This window comes from Neofelis nebulosa, chromosome 2 (genome assembly GCF_028018385.1).
Source record: "Neofelis nebulosa isolate mNeoNeb1 chromosome 2, mNeoNeb1.pri, whole genome shotgun sequence".
Classification (NCBI taxonomy): domain Eukaryota; kingdom Metazoa; phylum Chordata; class Mammalia; order Carnivora; family Felidae; genus Neofelis; species Neofelis nebulosa.
Genome location: NC_080783.1, coordinates 157,333,440 through 157,356,371, shown reverse-complemented (window position 1 = coordinate 157,356,371; position 22,932 = coordinate 157,333,440). Strand labels below are relative to the sequence as shown.

The 22,932-nt window shown below is 40.7% G+C and overlaps 1 protein-coding gene and 1 long non-coding RNA gene across 4 annotated transcripts in view; one reads left to right on the top strand and one right to left on the bottom strand.

Annotated features, from left to right (window-relative positions):
* The window catches only part of AK5 (adenylate kinase 5), a 264,187-nt gene that overhangs the window by 177,980 nt on the left and 63,275 nt on the right, over positions 1–22,932 (top strand). For 2 of the 3 annotated variants that reach the window (XM_058716927.1, XM_058716924.1), the window contains exons 9-10: positions 9,248–9,290; positions 14,637–14,681. In XM_058716927.1, the coding sequence (XP_058572910.1) occupies positions 9,248–9,290; positions 14,637–14,681 (88 nt within the window). The remainder of the gene's footprint in view (positions 1–9,247; positions 9,291–14,636; positions 14,682–22,932) is intronic. The other variant, XM_058716926.1, reaches the window with a different exon arrangement.
* Positions 18,539–18,886, bottom strand: LOC131504527 (uncharacterized). The gene is made up of 2 exons (XR_009258040.1): positions 18,776–18,886; positions 18,539–18,729 (listed from the first exon to the last, which is right to left on the bottom strand). It is a non-coding gene; the product is annotated as an uncharacterized LOC131504527 (long non-coding RNA).

The following is a 22,932-nucleotide window of genomic DNA, read 5'->3' as shown; positions in this document are numbered from 1 at the left end:
TATTGCATCAGCATGTTGGGATGTGTAGAGACTCAAGTTCTGTAACTGTGTAGAGTAATCTGGAGGCTCATCTGTGAACCCTCAGACTTGCACATCTTACAGTCTATCCCCAAAGATGGTCAGTGCAAATAAATATCAACACACAGGCCAGCATTAAGTAAACAACCCACAACAAAATAAATCAACATTAATGAAGATTAAGTGATCATAATTTATAATGAAAAACAAGAACAGCAGCAAGAAAGCATCCTTCCTGAAAACTGTAAGATTGCCAGTTGTAGCACGTGTTAAGCCTTGCTTGACAACTGCACTGCATTTGGCATACAAAGACAGGAACAAAGTGTGTCTTAAGTCGTCTTTAGCACCGAACATTTCCGGACCTTGTATAGCAGCCAGATTTTTAGAATACTGAATTGGAGTCCTCCAAAAGCTCTAAAAACATGCTGATTTTAGGTTTGGATTGCAAATAGTCTTAACCTTTAATAACTCATTTATTGGAATACTAGTAAGTGCCTTCATGTATAGGCAAAAAGTGACATTCTATATACTTGAGCCTTTTTTTTTTTTTTTTTACCCAAGAAAGGATTTTACAGTTGTGGATAAGTTCAACAGGATTCAGTAAGGTTCCTTGTACCTGCTGGTAACCTAACTAAAATTGGGTTAAACAATTTAAAATGTTGTTTTCTCCCTTAACCACAGTCTGAAGGTAGATGGACCAGGGCTGGTCCTGTGATAGTCACACAGGGCCAGACTGCTTCCCTCTTTCCCAGACTGTTGCCCCCTTCAGTCTGTGAGCATTGCCTCCCTTCAAGGTCTCGAGGCAGCAAGGGCAGCTCCAAGCATCTGGTCCTCACATGATCATTCGCAAAAATAGAATGGATGAGTGAAGCTGATCCTCCCCATGTTTGTCCCTCTTTCTTTTTAATAGGGAGGAACTCTGTCCTCTGAAGCCCAGAGACTTGCTTTTCACATCCTGCTGGCCCAGATTTGGTCAAAACCCTATGCCCATAATGCAGAGGATGGGAAAGCAAGGATCTGCCATCTTTGGCATCTGACGAGGCAGGTGGTTCTTCCTGCAAGAAAGTGGGCTATTGGGTAGGCATCTAAGAGGGTCTGCCAATGGGGGTCAGGGAGGGGGGCAGAGGGGGTGGTCCTGGCAGTGTTCTGGAACCACCTACTCCACTCCCACCAATAGTAGTTCCATTCTTCTCTTTTAGATATTAGGCTTCCATATGAGATTCTGTTTGAACAAAAGCCCCCATGGATAAAAATCATTTACAACTCTTTGTTTTAGCACATGCTCAAATACCTAATATACTCAGTGAGTCAAAACCGTTTGTTCACTGTTACTTTTCCAGCATCTAGACCCATTCCCAGCATATAGGAGGAGCTTGAGTTAATTCCCTGTTGTTGCCCTAACAAATTACCACAAACTTCATGGATAAAAATAACACAAATGTATTATCTTACAGTTCTGGAAGTCAAAAATCCAAAATAGATTTCACTCAGCTAAAATCAAGGTTCCAGCAAGATCTCATTCCTCCTCAACTCAGGTCTACAGGTTGTTTCTAGTGGGAAGAACACCTCTTTTGACCTGCCTCTTTGATTCACAGCTCCAACCTGGATGTCATTGTTAGTTCCTCCTTTGCTCTATGTCCCACAACCACCAACTAACCCTGTCTCACTGCCCATTCAACCTTACCCTCTAGAACCTCCGGGAGTTGGACGCAGACATTCAAGTTGGGGAATAATGAAAGTGAGAGACGTGGGGCAAGGTCAGAGCTGGACTCTGGATTTAAGGGTGGTCCATGGGAAGCTGTTTGGTGCATCTGTCATAGTGATAACCAAGAAGTGCTTCAGACTGAAGAGAAAGGCATTGGGATACACCCATGATGAGGGAAGGACTCAGAGGAATTGAGGAGGAGTCATCAAAGGGTCCTTTGAGCTCTCCACTTGCTCACTCTACCCCACCTGCCTCCCCCCAGTCTTACTTCCTTTTTAAAGAAAGAAGGTGGGACAAAGAGTGACTCCTCTGGGTGATATTTTTCTCCCTGAAAAACACATGAACACATATAGAGGTTTTTTTTTTCAAGTTTATTTATTTATTTTGAGAGAGAGAGAGAGAAAGAGAGAGCACAAATAGGAGAGGGGCAGAGCAAGAAGGAGAGAGAGAATCCCAAGCAGGCTCTGCACTGTCAGTACAGAGCCCAGTGCTAGGCTTAAATTCACAAACCATGAGATCACGACCTGAGCTGAAGTCAGACGTTTAACCAACTGAGCCACCCAAGGACCCCGGCCAACATTAACTTTAAATGAGAGGAAATCAGAATGGGAACTTTGCTCCTTCCTTTACAGCAGCAGCCTGACAAAGCCCTGCTTAACCACATGCTGCATTTGGCTTGTGAAGACAAGATTAAAGTGTGTCTTACATTGTCTTCTAGCAGTGGGGTGAAAACAGGAAGTTGTAGGAAAACATCAGGAAAATATTTTCTTTAAAAGTTTTATTAGAGGGGCGCCTGGGTGTCTCAGTAGGTTAAGTGTCCGATTCTTGACTTCTGCTCAGGTAATGATCTCATGGTTTGTAAGATCGAGCCCCTTGTCAGGCTCTGTGCTAACAGAGTGGAGCCTGCTTGGGATTCTCTTTCTCCCTCTCTCTGCCCCTCCCTGACTCATGCTCTTTCTCTTTCTCTCTCTCAATAAATAAAAAACATTTTTAAAAAAACCTTTAGAATAAAATTTTTATTAGAGACAGCAACATTTTGATTTATATATAAAAGAAGAAAAACATTCCTCCTAGAGAGCCAGATCTGTAAACCACTATTTAAAGTAGTTCATGTAGAGAACCTGCAATTTAATAAGACTAGGAAAAGGTTAGCCTAGCATCCCCTATATTTTTTTATCCCTGTTTACTCAATTATACAAGTGCTACCACAGCAAGAAGGCCTCTAATTGTGTATACTTCAGTGAGAGAGAAATGAGACTTGCCGTAAAATAAATTCTTGGGTGTAACTAAATTACACACCACTCCCCATACTTTTTTTCCAAATTGCCCATTACTTTAAATGAAAACATGCTTTAGAAAAGAACTGTAAACACTCAAAGTGCTTCTCAAGGACCAGTCTCCCTTCTTCCTGCTGATAAAATGCAGTTACGTTTCTGTTTTCCAATACTCTCCTGCTGAAGATCCGAGGAATCTTAAAACTACAATCACAGCTAACCAGTAAACTTGAGAATTTCGCTTTCACATCTTTTGGTTGGCATGATGTGGCTTTTTTCCCTCTTTTAGCAAAGGAATCCACCTTCCTTCCTATTCATAAGACACCATGAGCATTCGCTTCGCTGGTGTAGTGTAGTTACTCGTTACACTCTGTGCTCCACATCACACACAGACGGGTTGTCATGCTCCATCAGGGGCTGCAGGAGAGGCATCAGGACCCAGGCATGGGAACCAGGCAAGCGCACTAGCTGGGGCACCCTGCACAGTCACATAGCTTGCTGAGCCTGTTTCCTCATCTGAACAATAGGAGATCTCAAACTTGCCCATCTCCTAGTGTCTTTCCGAGGATTGGATGACATCATGCACGTTAAAAACACTCTGAACACTAGCAAATAGCAGTTCCAATAACCGTTTTTTAAAATTGTTTGCTCAGGGGGCACCTGGGTGGCTCAGTCGGTTAGGCATCCAATTTCGGCTCAGGTCATGATAATACGGTTCATGGATTCAAGCCCTGCGCTAGGCTCTGTGCTGACAGGTCAGAGCCTGGATCCTGCTTCAGATTCTGTGTCTCCCTCGCTCTCTGCCCCTCCCCTGCTCACACTCTGTCTCTGTCTCTCTCACTCTCAAAAATAATAAATAAACTTAAAAAAAAATTAGTGGTTTACTCGAGGTGTTTGCTGTTTTTGTTTTTTAACAAAAAAGCTTCACAAAGTTTCATTTTCAGGTTATGAGATGGGGAAATAGCCTTGTATTGTTTGGGTTGGGTTTTTTTTTTAATTATTATTTCTTCCTGTTAAGATTCTGCTTCTCAATGAAGATGACCACTTCTGAGAACTACAGAACATTTTGTGCCTCAAACCCATCCCCACCTTCCTGTTGCTTCTAAGAAACAGCGAGGGAGGCCTTAGATCAGTTTAAATAGAAGGCTAGGAAAATCCTCATGCTAGCATTTCATGGTCCATGATTCATGGAGAACTGCTTAGTATTCGGGGAGGTCAGAAAAAATTATAAAAGACTGCTCCTCACATTCATTTCAGAAACTAGAGAATCTCTTTGAAATCCATTGTTTTGAATCTTGAAGTTGATCTCTGTGCTTAATGTCAGAGAAAGAAAGTAGTCTTTTCTTGGTGAATTTTAGGGCAAGAAATTCATCTTAGCTATGATATTCTGTTGTTAAATAAAACCTCTTTGTCATAATTCCATTTGAAGCTGTATACATTTTTATACCATGAAATACACATACAATTTAATACAAACAAGAACTAGAAAGATACCCCAAAAATGTCCTACTACCTCCTTCCCAGGAGAGCTTTCGTTTCGTGGTCCCCAAAGGGATATTTATTTATTTATTTATTTATTTATTTATTTTAAGTATTTTTTTATTAATTTCAAATAACTTTTTAATTTTTTTAATGTGTATTTATTTTTGAGAGAGAGACAGAGCATGAGGCGGGGGAAGGGTGGGCAGAGAGAGAGGGAGACACGGAATCTGAAGCAGGCTCCAAGTTCCAATATGTCAGCACAGAGCCCGATGCAGGCCTCGAACCCACAAACAGCAAGATCATGACCTGAGCCAAAGTTCGATGCTTAACCAGCTGAGCCACCCAGATGCCCTGTCCCAAAAGGATTTTTAAACATCAACACTATCTACATAAGGAGGAGCAGCGTAAATATCTGACTCCATGACCTCACCTCTGATACCAGTAAGAGACTGCTGATAAAGAAACATAGGTTGGTATCAGGGCACTGAGGGCAGCAGTGGATATGCTCAGGCACATCCCCATCCAGTGACACACAGAAGTTCAGCAGCATCATTCCACACGCATAGGTTCCCAGCAAGGATCCAGTGAGATTATAGCAGTAGTTCAATGTCCACTTTATATTAGGACCTGATCTGCTTGTGACAGTGTCACACAGAACGGGTCCCGCAGGCAGGAGCATACACCAGGCTGCAATGAAAGCAGGTGGAAGAACGTAATTTCTTATGATTGGTGAACCCATCCGGGAGGCTACGTTGCTCTATTTTTATCTCTCCCCCCAAAATTTCAATAGTTCAGGGAATTGAGACTGACAAGACACCCATATCATAAGGTGGTGATAGTAGGAGCTCCAATCCTAAAGGAAAACATATACGCACCTCAACTAGCTGCTCTTCCTAAAAATGATACCAGAATCCAGCCTTGCAAAAGCAGTTCCTTGCCGATGCATCCACCCCGGGAAATAAAGTTGAATGCAATTCGCTTTTGCTCTCCTATGGCTCTGGCCTGACTGGAGAATGAGAGATAGAGACCAAAGGATATCCATAGTCCAAACCCAGTTTCCCATAGAGCCACAAGTCCTGTCTGGAGGTTCTAGCTGTGTCACTGCAACAGGATTTTTTTTTTTTTATTTCTCCCCTTCAGTTACCAGCATTGTATTGTAAATATAGCACAAGAAGATATGGCAACCTGAACTTGCTTCTGTGTGTTAATGGTTTCTCTGCAGCTTTGCCCATCTTCACCAGCATTAATTACCTCATTGCAGGCTATGTCTTGGCTTCGTATGTGTGAGTCATAATTGGCACTTACATAAAATCTGTGCCAATATTAGTACCGTTTCTGTCGGTTTGTTCAGATTTAGTATTCTGCTTTATGCCCCCCAAACCTAGTTTATTACTGTGGAAAGGCACCTATGCCTCATCATACCCACAAAGCTCAACCTCACAATTCAGGCTTACAGGTGTCAGAAGGCTGACTAGATGGAGCACAACACAATGAAAGACTGTAACACCAAGAAGCACCCATGGGTGCCTAGGGTGGAAGTTGGTAGTGAATGGGTTGTACTTTCTCAAAGTATGCCTCACTGCAGATGCAGCTACAGATTATTAGGTATCTGAAACAAACCTGTCTGACATTTTGCTTCTTATATAATTGACATTCTGAATTAATGCCTTTCATACAGAACACACTTAGCACTTGAAAAGAAAGAGATGAGACTTAGGGCTTCTGGGGTCTTTATGGCATCTTTTTCACCAAAACAAAACCAGAAGTGTTTGCCTTTCATTAGTTGTTAGTGTGTGTGTGTGTGTGTGTGTGTAAGATGCCAGATTAATTTTATTTACAAAAAAAATTCACATAGGAATCATGAGATTTATTGAGCATCAATGGAAAATAACACCCCCCAGTCAAACATCCTATTTACCTGGGCTTTCATGTCATTGAATGAAGTGGGCCCCATTCCTAGCACCACTCTGCTCCAAAAACCTTTTCACTATCAGGGCTTTATTGGAAGTAAGGCTGGGGCTCATATGAAGCAGTTGGGCAAACATACTAGAAGGCTATGAATAAAAGCTATGGATAAAAACCAGTCAGACTCAAGAAGCCACATAGAGGTGAGATAGGCTCCTTTTAACACAGTGCATTATTTTACTAATTCAGATTAACGTTGATTGCTCTTCTAAAACATGATAACTAGGTGTGAGAAAAATCTGATGCAGTTCAGCCTGTAAGATGGGTGTAAGTCTTATAACTCAACAGTGATATTAAAAATTTAGGGAGAAGACTCCCTAACACTACCTGGATATGTTCAATAGCTGTGTGACAAGCAATAAGCAGAGTCTCATGGAACAATCCTTTTCCAACAAAAGCTACTGAACTTCTTTCTGTGTAGATGCTTGTTAGGCAAACATAACTTCAAACAGGTCCCTGTCTCAGGTGGGCTTCGCTAGAGGCAAAACCTCAAATGGGAATTCTTTGCAAGTGTGCTATTAGGGAGTGCTTTTAGGACAGGGGGAGAGATGCAAGATAGGGCAGGGGCAGGAGCTGAGCAAGGATGTGACCCCAGGTGGCTATCAGCTTCAGTCTGATCTCAAGGGGAATACTAGGGCACAACTTATACCAGAATTGTCCCATGTTGAAGGTGTTCTGTGAGCCCTTAGCAACAGCTGAGAGATGGGTGCACCAGCCAGGCAGTGGCATGACACTAACAGATCCATGGTGGTAGCTAAGCTCCTAGGATTAAATCTCCAGGAACCATGCTGTGTGGTAGGAGATGTGGTTCTCATCCTAACCCTGACTTCACGAAGGACATGATGACATGGCCATGGGCTCCTCAAATGACCTCAATGACCACCCATTTCCCCATCTGTAAAATGGGAGAGGGTGATGGTAGGGTTGGATTAGATGATCCCAATAACTCCAAAATGCAATGCTGTAAAATGCAATGATTTCAACAAGAGAAGTAGGGATAGGCTTACTGAGGAATAATTGACATTTTTCCTGTTCATGGAAGGAAGATAATGAATGCAAATGTGTTCCTGAATGAACACTCCATTAAAAACTCTTCTCTCACCTGGAATAGCTCTAGATACACAGGGAAATCTAAGAAGACAAGCAGTAAAGTTGCCCTGAAGGCATATGTTCTAAAAAAGAATGGCAAGGCTCTGATTTCAAACAAGTACTCTCATGGCAGTTTACCTTAAGGGGGCATTAATACAACCAGCCAACCTCATTTAACTGACTCCTACATCAAAGCAAATTAGAAGCAAGAGGCTGGAGTGAAGCATGAGCCACAGGCTGGCCCTGCAAAATGGCACAACCTGTAATGGAGAGCAGTTTGACAAAATCTATCAGTTATAGATACATTTACTGTCTGACCACACATCCCCTTCTCTGATAATTTATGAAATGACCTTTGTATGAGCTTATTCACCATGCTTTTCCCAGAATAACCCAAGATTGGAAACAGCTCAATGGTCCATCAATAAAGGACTAGTTAAAAACAACAACTATGTTACCTTCCATACGATAGAATACTGTACAACTGAGAACATTCTGTATTGATATGGAAAGTTCTCCAGGATACACTGATAAGTGAAAATGCAAGGGGAAGAACAGTATCATTATAGATGAGTATGTATATTATGAACATATATGCATGAGTAATATAAGTACACTTTTTTCTGTATACAAAATGGAGGTAATGCCAGATTATATATTTATGTTCAAATGTATCCATAGATATCTGGAAGTTTTTTGTGTATCGGGAAACAGATACAAAAAAAAAAAAAACTTCTGTAAGTGGTTACCTATGATGGATGAGGGAGTGGGAAAATGGAATGGATGGAGACATAAATAGAATTCTCACCAAATGCCTTTTTATATAAACTTTCATCCTAGACTCCCCTCACCACCCCCCTCCAACTACCACTGGTTCTTCTGTAAGGAAAATGCAGCAGCTGCTTGATTAAAAAATAAAATAAACATTAAAAATTTTTTTTCAACGTTTTTTATTTATTTTTGGGACAGAGAGAGACAGAGCATGAACGGGGGAGGGGCAGAGAGAGAGGGAGACACAGAATCGGAAACAGGCTCCAGGCTCCGAGCCATCAGCCCAGAGCCTGACGCGGGGCTCGAACTCACGGACCGGACCGCGAGATCGTGACCTGGCTGAAGTCGGAAGCTTAACCGACTGCGCCACCCAGGCGCCCCTAAAATAAACATTTAAAGGCAGGCATCAATCAAAGCTGGTCATTCCAATCTCCCTTATTTCATGCTTTAGTTTTCAGGGATTGGCCAGTGGTTAACCATATGGCACCCACTGCTAAACACTTCCTATCTGGCCCTTTACAGAGAGTGTGCCAAGTCCAGCTTTAAACCATGAAGTTGTTTTTAAACAACTATAACTACAACTATCAGTGAGCTTCGGGCACTGAAGAGTGTTGTGTTCTTCAAATCAGCTTTTCTGATCACAGATAGGTCATGCACCAAGAAAATGAAGTGTGATATTGTACCAGGAAGTCCAACAAAGACAGCATGAACTCTTGGGACAGACAGCCCAGGTTCCAATCTGGGTTTTGTCCCCCACTGCTACATGACCTTGGGCAACTTGCTTCTCAAATTACTGGCTTCTTCATCTGTAAAAGGTGGATAGTAATTGTGCCTCCTTCATAGAGTTGTTTGGAAAGTTAGGTATGTTAATGTACGTTGGCAAGAAGTTTAGCACAATACCTGTTAGTACTCTCACCTAATATTTTGATTTTTTTATGTGCAGGGTGATGACCAGTTAAATGTATTTGGAGAGGATACCATGGGAGGTGAGTTTCCCTTACTGATCAGACCAAAGTTGTATTTTAGTAGCTTTGAACATGTCTTTTTTATTAAACAACAACTGATAGACAGTAAACTACTGACAGCATGCAGTTTTTCCTTAGCCAGGCTACACAATTAAGATTGGAACTTTTTGGATCTTTCCCCTTTTAGTCCATATCAAGAATCAAAGGGCCACCTTACTTAGAGATGCATTTCCTTACTACCCAGAGAACATGACCCTTGACATGCTTAGTGAAAATGGAATGTTCTCGTAAAAATATGTTTGGGAAACATTTAACACTCACTACCCTTTGGAAGAGACACATATAATAGCATACCAAGATTCCTATAAGTCCTGCAGTAAAGACAGCTGGCTAACTTTAACATTCTTCAAATTTATTGGAAGTCTTTTTCCTACATGGTAGTTAAAATTCTTCAGTGTGCTGTTGGGATGCAACCTAAGAAACACCCAAATTATCCTGCTTTGTAACTGTTGTCATGTTAAAAGTCTCATAACAACTAGCAAATTCAGCCTTCACTGTCTGAAAATAGCTAAAATTATGTGAATTTGAGATTGTCCAAAAGAGATAAGGCTCATGATTGTCCTAGGTAAAGTACCTTCTAACATGTCCACTCAGTAATAAATGTTGCTGTAACTATGGTTCATGGAAATATGTTTGTATTGACTGTGAGCACATGCAAGTAAGTGATCCGGCTTTCCAAATAACCCCAGCTCTAATCCTACACTGATCCATGAGCATGAGGTAATAGATAAAGTGTCATTTAATGATAATGGCCATAGCAGTATGTGAAAATCTCAGTCACCAAATGACATCATGGTGATTCATGAGGAAAGGCACATAAACATGAGCCAAGTGCAAATAATCAACTCAGTCCCAACTGGACAGGGATTGATTGATTGCCTAATAAAGTTTCCCTTTTTCCTGGCTATAAAATTAATATGCATTCCATGTGGAAATGTTTTCAAGGTAGAAAATATGAGCTATCTAAAACCTTATGACCTCTAAATAATCATGGTTAATATTCTAGTGTATTTTATCCCAGTGGGTTGGCTATGTACCTGTTTTTATATAATTGAGAATACATGTGTATATACAAATAATTATCTCCATTCTTTTTGTGTATATCATAACATAAGCATGTTCCCAAGTCATTACAAACTCTCCATAACCTTAATTTGTAATGACTACACTGCATGAATGTTCCATCATAGGTACAACCATACCCAATAACAACCATAGTCGCTTTCTTAGATAGCAAATAGATTAAAAGTTGCTCAGCTTTGTATAGAATTGTTGAATCATTATATTGTTCACCTGAAACCAATATAACCTTGTGCGTTAACTGGACGGGAATTTAAAAAAAGAAACAGTTGTTGCTTAGCTTCATAAAAGGAAGCTGGAAGTCTAGAGAACATGAGATGACCATCTGGTCCATGAGTTAAAAGCACCAGTGTATGCGCCTTTAATAGAGAGCTCCAGATAACATAGGATTTTTCCAGTCACTGTGGACTATTCTGTAGAGACTGCAGCATCTCTTTGATTAGAAAGAACAAAAAATTTTATTCCTTAGTGTGAAAACCAGATGGTTCCCCAAACCCCAAATTCACATCTTTCCTCTGATTTTAGCTCCCCTGTCTCCTTCCCCTCCTGTTCCCAAACCCAATTCTTCATGTCCCATTTTCTTTTCAGAATTGGGCCTTTCCTCAGCTAGTAGTGGATTCCAGCAAAAAGGTAGCATTGTGTATATAAAAAAAAAAGCATCCCAATTTTACTGAAAAGCAAGTTGGATAACTGTCAGAGGAGTGATCTCACTTTCAAAAGTACTTATCATCTACATAAAATATAAAGTGTAAGTCAGGCTCCTGTTAATTTTAAGTGTAAAAACTGCAGTTTTATCACCAAGATAGGAAATAAAAACTTTGTACTATCTCTCAAGGTAACCACATTCTGCCCATCATTTTAGTCAACTCACACCCAGAGCAAGAGCAAAAGCAGCTGCCTCCAGAACCAGGAAAAGAGCCCTGAGTTACACCTAGACTGGGAATTTAGGGCTGGCTCCACCCAGTCTGGCCCCTCCATCCTGGGTTTCCCCTCAAGGTGGGGGTAGCTCCAGGAACTTCCACAGCCAAGGGTCTGAAACACAGCTCAGGGGCCTGGGGTTCCAACAAAAACATCAAATACCTTTGAACTCTAGAATCTTTACTTCAAAACTTCACGTGTTATTTTCCATGAAGTGAAAAATCACAATGTCCTATATTCTAATATATTACTGTCTCTTCAGTGTATATTACAGTTTGAAAAGTAGCTCCCTTAGCATAAGGGTTAAATTAAGAATAATAAAATATTCAAAATCATCTTCAGTTGCTCCATCTGCAGTCACATCTGCCCAACTAAGGGAAGCATCCAGTCTCAGATCTGTTTTGTTTGTCCAGCATGGTGCTCTAAAAACTTGACTTTAAATGTTAGTTCTTGTTAGCCATAGTTCATAACACTCCACACCCACCCTCCTCACTGGTTTAGAATCTCTGTCTGGCCTTTGTCTAAGCACATCAAAGAAACTCTTCTGAAAGTTCTTTGTGGAATCAGCCTGCTCCCACACACCCACCACCACCCCTGGGGGTGTTAAACTAAGCTGCTCAGAAATTAGCCAGTCTTGGGGGGCCTGGGTGGCTCAGTCAGTTAAGCGTCCATCTTTTTTTTTTTTTTTTTTCAATTTTTTTTTTTTCAACGTTTATTTTATTTTTTGGGACAGAGAGAGACAGAGCATGAACGGGGGAGGGACAGAGAGAGAGGGAGACACAGAATCGGAAACAGGCTCCAGGCTCTGAGCCATCAGCCCAGAGCCCGACGCGGGGCTCAAACTCACGGACCGTGAGATCGTGACCTGAGCTGAAGTCAGACGCTTAACCGACTGAGCCACCCAGGCGCCCCAAGCGTCCATCTTCAACTCAGGTCATGATCTCACCATTCTCGAGTTCGAGCCCCATGTCAGGCTCTGTGCTGACAACTCAGAGCCTAGAGCCTGTTTCGGATTCTGTGTCTCCCTCTCTCTCTCCCTCTCTCTGCCCCTCCCCCACTCACACTGTGTACTCTTTCTCTCAAAAATTAATAAATGTTTAAAAAAATTAAAAGAAATTAGCCAATCTAAGGATTGACTTGAACATGGTGGCATCCTCTGACCCCCTCTAGAGCCTACTTCTTTAGCTTTTCACCATCATTTGCTCAAGATGGTCTCTAGAATACAGCAATACCTCCCTTACTGGCCTGTGCAGACTCCCACAGTCAACTGCAGAGCATCCTGAGCTAATCTACTTCTGCCCCCAAACTCTGTGACCCTGCCCTGGCACAGCTCAGCAGGCAGCCTGATCTCCATAACTAAAGCCCTGTGGTCTTAAAGCCAGGGTGAATTTGTTTCTGCTCTTCTCTGAAACATTCATGGGTAGTTCTGCTGTTTCTTCTGTCCTCAGGTCCTCACTCTAAACATTTTTTTTTAGTTTCAGGACCCCCTGCTTCCAGGCTCAAGCAATAACCATTGGCACTTTCTGAGGCCAGAGACCCTGAGCTCACAGAGCCATTCCCAATTCAAGTTTGGGGCTGTGGTCATCTCTTCAAATAACCTCACTCTTACCCAAGGCCTCTTCGAATTTTGGGTTACTTTAGAAACCTGAAACATGCAACAATAATCACATCATAATTTTGGCCAAGGGACAAAGGGGACCATTTCCTCCTGTGGCCCATTTATTTACGGGAACCACAGAATCATAGGTATTTGAACCGAAAGAGACATTAGAGATCGTTGGGTCTGACACCTTTACCCTACAGATGGAGAAACTGAAGTACAAGGGAGAGGAAGTCACTCGCCTAGGTCTAGTCAGTTGAGAATAGTATCAAAAGTGTAGCTATTGTCTACCCATCCTTCATGGCCAGCTACTACACCACATGACAATTGACAATCTTTTAGGGCTCCACAAACTCTGGAGGGTTTTGCACTTTGCCAAAAATTCCTAATTATCCCTCTGTTTCAAAGTGGTGGCTCCTCAGTCCCACACTGTTGGGGTGAATGCAAACTGGTGCATCCACTCTGGAAAACAGTATTGTCATTCCTCAAAAAGTTAAAAATAGAATTACCCTATGATCCAGCAATTGTACTACTAGGTATTTACCCAAAGGATAGAAAAATACTGATTTGAAGGGATACCTGCATCCCAATGTTTATAGCTGCATTATCAGCAATAACCAAATTATGGAAAGAGCCCAAATGTTCAGCAACTGATGAATGGATAGAGAAGATGTGATACGCACACACGTACACACACACGCACACACACACGAATATTACCCAGTCATCAAAAAGAATGAAATCTTGCCATTTGCAATGACATGGATGGAGCTAGAATGTATGATAGTAAGTGAAATAAGTCATAGAAAGACAAATACCATATGATTTCACTCATATGTGGAATTTAACAAACAAGCATGGGATAGGGAAAGAGAGGCAAACCAAGAAACAGACTCTTAATGATGGAGAACAAACTGAGGGTTAATGGAGGGAAGTAGGTGGGGGGATGGCTAGATGAGTGAGGACACTTATTGTGATGAGCACTAGGTGTTGTATTTAAGTGTTGAATCACTAAATTCTACACCTGAAACTAATGTTAAACTGTATGTTAACTAACAGGAATTTAAATAAAAACTTGGAGAAAAAATAAAGTAGTGGTTCCCAAAATTCAATCCTCACTCTCACCATCTCTGAGATTTTTGTTTCACCTCTATATGACCTATGCTAGATATTATTGACTTAATATTTTTCTCTAAATTGACTCACTATTATTATTTAAATAGATTTATTTTAGAAGGAAATTTTATATTACTACCTTAAATGGAAAATAGTATTATTTTCTATAAATAGGAACTGTATTTAAAATATTATCTTCCAGACTCCCCATTTGTGCTTTAACCCCTCTTTATTAAAAGAGATCAGCAAATGTTAAGAAAAATGTAAAATAACACAAAACTGAGATACTTAAGAACATTTTAAAATAATTTTAAAAATTATCTTTCTTTGTAAGTCATGCTATTTAATGGCTTATCAGTTTTGCCACCAAAAATTGATAGTTTGTGTTAAAATGAAATTATGTTACCAGGGTGTGGGAATAAGGTTGAAATGGTCATTGGTGCCTATAATTTATGACCTATTAACACATTTACTGAACTTAAGGCTTCTTATCAAATAAAGCTACAAGATTTTGGTTTTTACACAACATAAGTAAAACCAGTATTTCAAAACAGTTTTACTTGCCAGTAACTTAAATTATTCTTACTTTAAAGGTTTCATGGAAGATTTGAGAAAGTGTAAAATTATTTTCATGATTGGTGAGTAACAGCTCTCAAGTTTTCTAATGCAGTTGCTAATAAACAACTTGGTAGAGAAAAAAAACTGTCCATTTCTTATTCTGCTTTGAATTCTGCCCCTTTTTCAGTTAGGAAATACCCTCAAGGCTTCTGGATTGTTGTTTTCATTTATGCAGTTTTATATTGTTTTTGGCTTTGTATCCTTACAGAATAGACAAAGTAAGACTCTAAGGAATGTCAGACTCCTGATTTTAGTTCCTCAGTAATAAAATACCTTATAATCCCATGAGTATGAAGAAGTCATATGCTAAAATCTAGCACATACATTTTCTGTTTGAACAATGAGCCACTGCTCACTAAACGAAATATATCCGTAACCACATATTCAAATATATTTCAGTAACCATACCCTGCATTCCGTTTAGCTAATGGTAAGAAAATTTCATTTATTTTATGCCTCATACTGTGAACGTCGTTGGTAAATTAATTGTGGGATAAAATTCACCAGCATTTTCTAAGCACATACTGTGTTCCAGTTCATCTCACTTAATCCTTCCACAATCCTATAGGTTGGTGGTCTATCTCTATTACATATCTGTTATACAGATAAAGACACTGAGACTCAGAAAGGTAAAGGGACTGGTCCAAGCTCACATAGCTAATGAGTGTGAGAACCGGCTATTCAGTTTTCCCCATGGAAATCAATGGGACTATTTGAGCAACAGTTATAATTGCCCAGAATAGCACCAAATATTGTCAAAGCACCTCCCAAAAGCTAGTACTTTTCCCTCTAAGTATTCAAGTCTTTAGAAAAGTTAATACACCTACCTTTTCATTTAAAAAATTTTTTCTATTCATATTCAGAAATAATGAAAAGGTCCACACATCTTCAATGGGTAGGAAAAAGAATAGTTATCGGCACCCAAGAAATATAATCATATAAACTTAGAATCTTGCACCCTAAAGTTGGAATGTTTCCTTGGAAATCTCTCACTAAGTCTCCCTCATTGTCAGATAAGGAAACTGAGTCCCAGAGGATTTAAGAGGTTTGATTAAGGTCATTCAACCAACTGGTGGCAGAGAGGAGACTAGGGCTGCAGTTTCCCATCCCAGGGCTCGCCCCATTCCACCACACAGTTGTGTGGGTTGTTACCCTGGACTGTCTCCCTCATTCAGTCCTCCATCCCATATATACTGAGGCCTAGACCCATTCTGGGCAGTGAGGGATCACAGAGCTTCCATCCTAGGTAAAAAGAAGAACTAATCAACTTATTATCACAAATTTAAGGAGACAGAACAGCCTGGATTGAGTGTCTGGGGTAGAAGTGGGTGATCAGAGTGATCAGGCAAGGCTTTCCTACAGAAGTGATATTTAAGCAGGGAACTGAAGGAGGAGAGCGGGCAACGCAACCGAAGGGATTAACAGAGGTGAGAGGAGGAGGAAGTGCGTGTCTTAAGCAGTGAGAATTCTTGAGCCCAGCCTGAGTTCTGTTTCTGACCTGCTTGCCTCTTGTTGACCTTAACCATGGGAACTGGATGAACTCTTGCCACACTTTTTACATTCTTTTCAAAAAGTAAAAGTAAATTATTTCTACTCCTTACTGAAGAGAAACTCATCCTCCTAATAGCAAAGAAAATTCCCCTTTCCACATAAACTTTAATCACTTTTCTCGCCATCAAGGCCATACACAATGAGTTATATTCAGCTTTTATCTTAGGGGCCAAATTAGGAAGAGGAGAGACTCTTAACCCTGATGTTCAGTATCCAAAGAATGAGCCTTTATTATCACATAGAAATCTGTGTCTTTAATAATGTGATCCAAAAACAGCTTCTAAAAATAGTACAGCATGTTTTGTGATTGTTGTTATTTTCTCTGGCAATAATATTATTCCAGAGTTACCAGTGGTTTAGCACTCGCAATTAAATTTCGAAATATATTTTCAAATATCACTTCTATCTGTCTAGGTATAACTAAAGACCTTGGCTTACCTAAGTCCTGTGCCCTTCAGAAAATCAAATAGCACAATATAAAATCTTTGGCATCATGCAAAGCTTGAAACCCCCAAGCGTCCACAGACTGCAGTCTAAAAACTGCTGCTCTGAAGAAAGGTTTTTCTTATATTAACCAACTCTCCCATATTTTATCTTACTGCTCAGTTACTATTCTATTAAAGATTTCAGGTTACTGTTTAGGCAGTAGAAGGTGCAAAAACCACTGTGGTATGAGGAAAAATGATTGTTCTTCTAGGGCATTTAGGACTCTGCTTGAAAATTAAGTCTTTAGTTCTAAACACTTCCTTGACAGATGGCAGAGTGGTATTTGGGGGCTGTATTATTGCAGGTCAATTTGAAGCTCGTAAAAATACTCAGGATGTCATAGACACACCCATAACAGTTTTGATGAGTCTTAATAAACAAGAGTCCATTGGTTTCAGTGAAATAAGTGTGGTATTCCCTATATGAGAAGATGAGGTTGAATTTTTCACTTTTCAAATTATTGTCTTGACATCTACCAAGACAAGTGGGATTGAAATATTAACCAAAAACCAGGTTGACAACTTTGCTGTTTGTCTGCAGATAAAAATTAATATTCCTAAAGCACTGCTCCCCTGCTTTAAAGTATCCTAGTTCCTTTTTGTCTATAGAGAGGTCCAAATTCTTCAGACTGACCTTCAAAGCTTTCTCCCCACTGGCCTCAATGTGCCTTCCCATCTCCCACTCCAACCCCATGTGATTCTGTGGCTCCAACCCCACTTCCCTTGCTTTTGCCAGTCCTGTCACTTGAAATGTCTTCTCCCCCAGTTAATCATGCCCCAAGGTCAGGTTTAACTTGTAGCCCTGTGACATCTCTAATCACCAGCTTCTTCCTGTGTGCTCCTCCATCGTGTGTGTCTGCATCACTCATTTAGATACCCTGTAATGATTTAGGAAAGCAAATATTTGTTGGAATAATGAATTCTTTGAGAACCAGTGTGGCCAGTTTCCATAACAACTGAAATAGCAGTTGGAATTCTTGGACTGGAACTGACAGGCAGGTTGCTGCTGCTACTGTAGCTGTTGCTGGCAGGACAGTTTTCAGGTTAATTATGAGCCTAATCGACGCCCTGACTCCATTGTAGCTGCTACCCTCTCACCCAAAACAAGCAACACCAACTTCCCCCACCTCTGAGCAATTTCATATTCATTTGCAAAATAGTTTTCAGTCGGGGCAGTTAATAGCACCGACCACCATCTGAGTGGAAAACATATTCAGGGAACGTGTACTGTCTGGACCAAAAGGAAAAGTGGCAAGGATGGATCTCCTTAGCCCTTTGAATGTTGTGTGACTATTACCTTTGTTCATGAGGAAGACAGCTCAGTAGCTGTTCATAAAGAAATACCTTCCACAGGATAGATAAGGGATCTCACAGGATCAGGCCAGTGATCAGAAGGATTGAAAAAGGTTCGATGGACTTTGGTAGTTCACACACAAGACATAAAAACCATGCCAATGTACATTATGTACAAGACTGGGGCTCATTCATTGCTGAAAATGGAAAATTCGTTGGATAATATAAAAATATCCCTTAAAGAGCCTCATTATGTCCCACTAACAGGCTCCTACAGTTTTCACAACCTTTTCGGTACATTTTTTTCCTTTCTCTCTCTCTCTCTCTCTTTTTATTTTTTTTTAATCTCTTGATTATTATCTTGCTATTATCCAATCTATCTTGGCCTCCTTTTCCCTTCTGTGCTTTTCATAGCCTGCCTATGCCCAAAATGTGTCATAACCTGAATTCCCATTAATTCCTATCCAAAGCCTTGGTAGAAGTGCTTCAATTTGGAAAATCATCTGATTTTACAGGCGAGATGTGATACTAATGGCATAATGTTTCCGTTATTGGAAACAATTAAAAAAAAACACCTGTAAATTTGCCGTAGTGCACACCAAGTTGCATCATTATGTTTAAAATGTCTTTATAAAATCAGTTTTGGAATGGGAATGTGTGTGTTCTGGAAGGGTGGGGAAGGGAGGTTAAAAATCAAAGCTGAGCTCCAGTGAGTAGGGATGGGGTTCGCCTTGCTGCCCTCAAGCAAAGTTCCACTAACTTATATATTTCAAGTGATTTGTAACCAGGAGGGGGGAGGGAGAAGGGATTCAATTCTGAATCTCCTACTCCCGAGTTCTACGTGGAGAAGCCAACTGCTGCTCGAGGTCGACAACGTGGCCGCAACCGCTCAGTCTGACATCATTCTGTGGCTTTAACTTTCAGGATGTCGAGGACACAGATGGCTTTGTGTACCTTAGCATTCGTACTGACAAACTGCTTTTCAAGTAGTAAGCTTTGGGAGGTACTTTTATAATATTCAGTGTTATTTTGTGTATTTTTAACCTTGTGCTAACTAGTCCTCTTTATGTCCTTATGGAAAACTGTAGAAATGAGAATTTTTGCTTAAAACTCAATATTTTAATGCCCTGCCATTATTTCACTATAGCTCTGATGTCATTTCATTGTTGCCGTGTTATCAAAGAATTTTGAATTAATTTAATCTTTAGAAAATACTTGGACCCCAGATGAAACATGTTTCATATTGATGCACATAATTGGTTAAATTAAAACTGAAAAGCAAAACTGATTGTTGCAACTTGATGCAGCTGTAAGAGAAGCCAGCATTCATTGAGCACTTAACACACACTAGGCACTGTACAAATAATGTTATCTTATTTAATGATTGTACCCTGTATGGGGTATGGATTATCACCATCCTGATGTTGCAGGTAAGATGCTAGAAAGGTAAATAATATACTAATAAGTGATGGATCTGGGGCTTGAAAGCTTGGGTTTTATCACTGGCAACAAATGCTGCCAATTGCTGTCCTTGAGGTGACAGGCTGATTTTATTTCTTTTCAAGAAAATGTCTGCCAGGGCACCTGGGTGGCTCAGATGGGTAGGCATCCGACTTCAGCTCAGGTCATGATCTCACAATTCGTGAGTTCGAGCCCTGCATGGGGCTCTGTGCTGACAGCTCAGAGCCTGGAACCTGTTTCAGATTCTGTGTCTCCCTCTCTCTCTCTCCCTTCCCCACTTGTACTCTGTCTCTCTCAAAAATAAATAAACATTAAAAAGAAGAAGAAGAAGAAGAAGAAGAAGAAGAAGAAGAAGAAGAAGAAGAAAATGTCTGCCACATACTCAAGTGTGAAAACCCATAGTTTATCTGCTAGTCCATCTTCCAGAAGATAAAAAATGGTTTTTAGCTTAAAAAGCAACTAGTTAAGCAACTCAAACAATCATAATGTTTCTCCTCAAGAAAACCATTAACCTACGTGTGCTAAAGTGCCTTGTGTAAACTTCACACAAAATATTAAAATGACATGTACTTAAGGGCTGAAATTAAATGAAATGAGTCTTTTATACTGCTTCATCAAGGACATTTTTAGGTAACACTGGCGTTTTCTTCCTTTTACTTTACTGTGAGTTCATGGTGATGAATACAGATCTAGTGGAATGGAATGCAGCTGTCTTGATGCATGCTGTGGTTTTGTAACAATTGCTTCTGTACCGTTAGTGAAAAGCAATAGCCTGTAAGTGTTGTAATGGAAATAAGGGACTGTCTAAAATATACAAAAACACTAATTCAAAGAGATAAATGCACCCCTATATTTATTGCAGCATTACTTACAATAGCCAAATTATGGAAGCAGCCCAAGTGTCCATCAATAGATGAATGAATAAAGAAGATGAGCTGTAGGGGCACCTAAGTGACACAGTTGGTTAAGCCTCTGGCTTGATTTTGGCTTAGGTCATGATCCCAGGGTCATGGGTTGAACCCCATGTCTGGCTCCATGCTGAGTGTGGAGCCTGCTTAAGATTCTCTCTCTCTCTCTCTCTCTCTCTCTCTCTCTCTCTCTCTCTCCCTCTCCCTCTCCCTCTCCCTCTCCCTCTCCCTCTCCCTCTCTCCTTTGCCCCTCTCTCCCGCTCGAACTCTCTCTTCTCTCTCTCTCTGATAAAAAGTAAAAAAGAATAAGTTGTAGTGTCTATACACTAGCACACACCATGGAATACTATTCAGACATAAAAAAGAATGAAATCTTGCTATTTGCAACAACATGGTTGGAGCTAGAGAGCTTTATGCTAAGCAAAATAAGTCAGAGAAAGACACCAAATGATTTCAGTCATCTGTGGAATTTAAGAAGCGAAACAAATGAGCAAATGAAAAGGGGGGGGGGGGAGAGAGAGAGAGAGAGAGAGAGAGAGAAAGAGAGAAAGAGAGAAAGAGAAACCAAGAAACAGACTCTAACTATAGAGAACAAACTGATGGTTACCAGGGGAGATGGGTGGGAGGAAGGGCGAAATAGGTGATGGGGATTAAGGAGAGCACTTGTTCGGATGAGCACCAGGTGTTGTATGGAAGTGTTTGAATCACTATATTGTACACCTGAAACTAATATAACACTGTATGTTCACTATACTTGAATTAAAATTTTTAAAAAAAGAAAATAGAGGACCCCCCAACATCTGTGGGCCACACTTTGAGAACCACCGCCCTGGGACTAATTTAGGAAGGGGTTATGTTAAGCAGGTATATGAAACTCTAGACTTTGCATTTGGAAAATCTTAGAGGAGAAAATAGTTTTTTGTGCCTTGTTTTTCACTGGTCCTTTCAAAAGCAAATAACCTCACAAATGTGAGCAAGGGGTCAGGGGTAAAGGGGTATATCTACTGAAAGGCCATTTCTCTGGGCTGCTGTAGGCCTGGAAAAATTCTGAATGTTTCTGGGTAGCCAGTGTACGAGGGATGCCTGAAAGGAAAGGCTGGGTGCTAGTCAGAGGTGGGCAAAGGAGAATGTATCAGGAGGACCCACAGGAGACTCCAAAGCAAGGCCTGGATGGAGGTGGAAAGGGTGACCTCCAGGATCAACAGCAGTGAACTGGAGGAAAGGTGAAGAAAACCCTCCAGGTGGGAGAATAGCCCTGACATTGGAGATTGAACTTTGAACTTGAGTTAGTCCCATCAGGCCACTATGACAAAATACCATAGTCGGGTGGCTTATAAACAACAGAAACTCATTTCTCACAGTTCTGGAGGCTGGGAAGCCCAAGACCAAGGCCCTGGCAGATTTGATGTCTGATGAAGGCCTGCATCCTGACTCATAGACAGCTATCTTTTCCTTGTAACCTCACATGGCAGAAGGGGTGAGGGAGCTCTCTGGGGCCTCTTTTAAAAGGCCGCCAATCCTATTCATAAGGGTTCCACCCTTGTAATATAATCACCTTCCAAAGCCCCACCTCTTAATACCATCACATTGGGCCCTAGGATTTAACATAGATTTGGAGGGGACACCAACATACAGTCTATAGCAGAAAATTGACTATCATGGTTATCAAAAATCATTAGATTAGATTAAGAAAACTCAGATGAGATTTGACTGAGTTTCTTAACTGAAACTCAGTTTCTAAACTGAGTAGTTTCTAAACTACTGAGTTTCTAAAATGAAAAAGGTAGCTAATCAGCTAGGCTGGGTTCACATAAAGAAATATGTTTCCATCTGACCACCAAGCCTGTGCTCTGCCCTAACTGAAACATCAGAGCTCTGCTTTGGACACAGACACATGTTTGCCACAGCTCTTTCTCCCATGAGGGCATGCAGTTATTAAGGGACCTTTTGGCACTCTCCTGGCCTAAAACCTGTATTTTCAAAGTCCAGACCATTCAGGATGAGAGAGTAAAGGAAGAGAAACATTGGGCCACTTTCCAAGAGAGCCTCAAATGCATTTACAAACCAATGGGATATCTTTCTGATGTTGAAGAAATGTAGGCATTGTGTGCTAACAATGAACCTACTTTGTCATAGACTCTAAGTCTAAAGTTCTCTTTTGGCCAGCAAAAGAGCGGGATGCAGGAGGAAAAGCGAGAGATGGCTAATGCCTTGAAAAGATAAGAGCCCCAAATAAGGGTCCTTGCCCCATTTTTTATTAGGATCAGAAGGCTTAAAAACATGGCAATAGACGTGCACAAAGAGACAATGAATCTGTGAACACTAACTTGTGGACATGAAGGAAAGGGAGTCTTGAAGATATTCAGGGTTAGGGGTTTGGGTTCATACAAAACAAAATATTGGTGCCAGGCAGTCGAGCAGAAGGTTGTTTACAGCAGACATGAGGCACCACCTCTGTTTATCTTAGCTAGCCTAGGGGATGAGACAGGTAGGACAAATAACCTGTTTATCTTAGCTAGCTTAGGGGATTAGACAGGTAGGAAATAACAAGGCACTTTTTCTTTTATTAATCA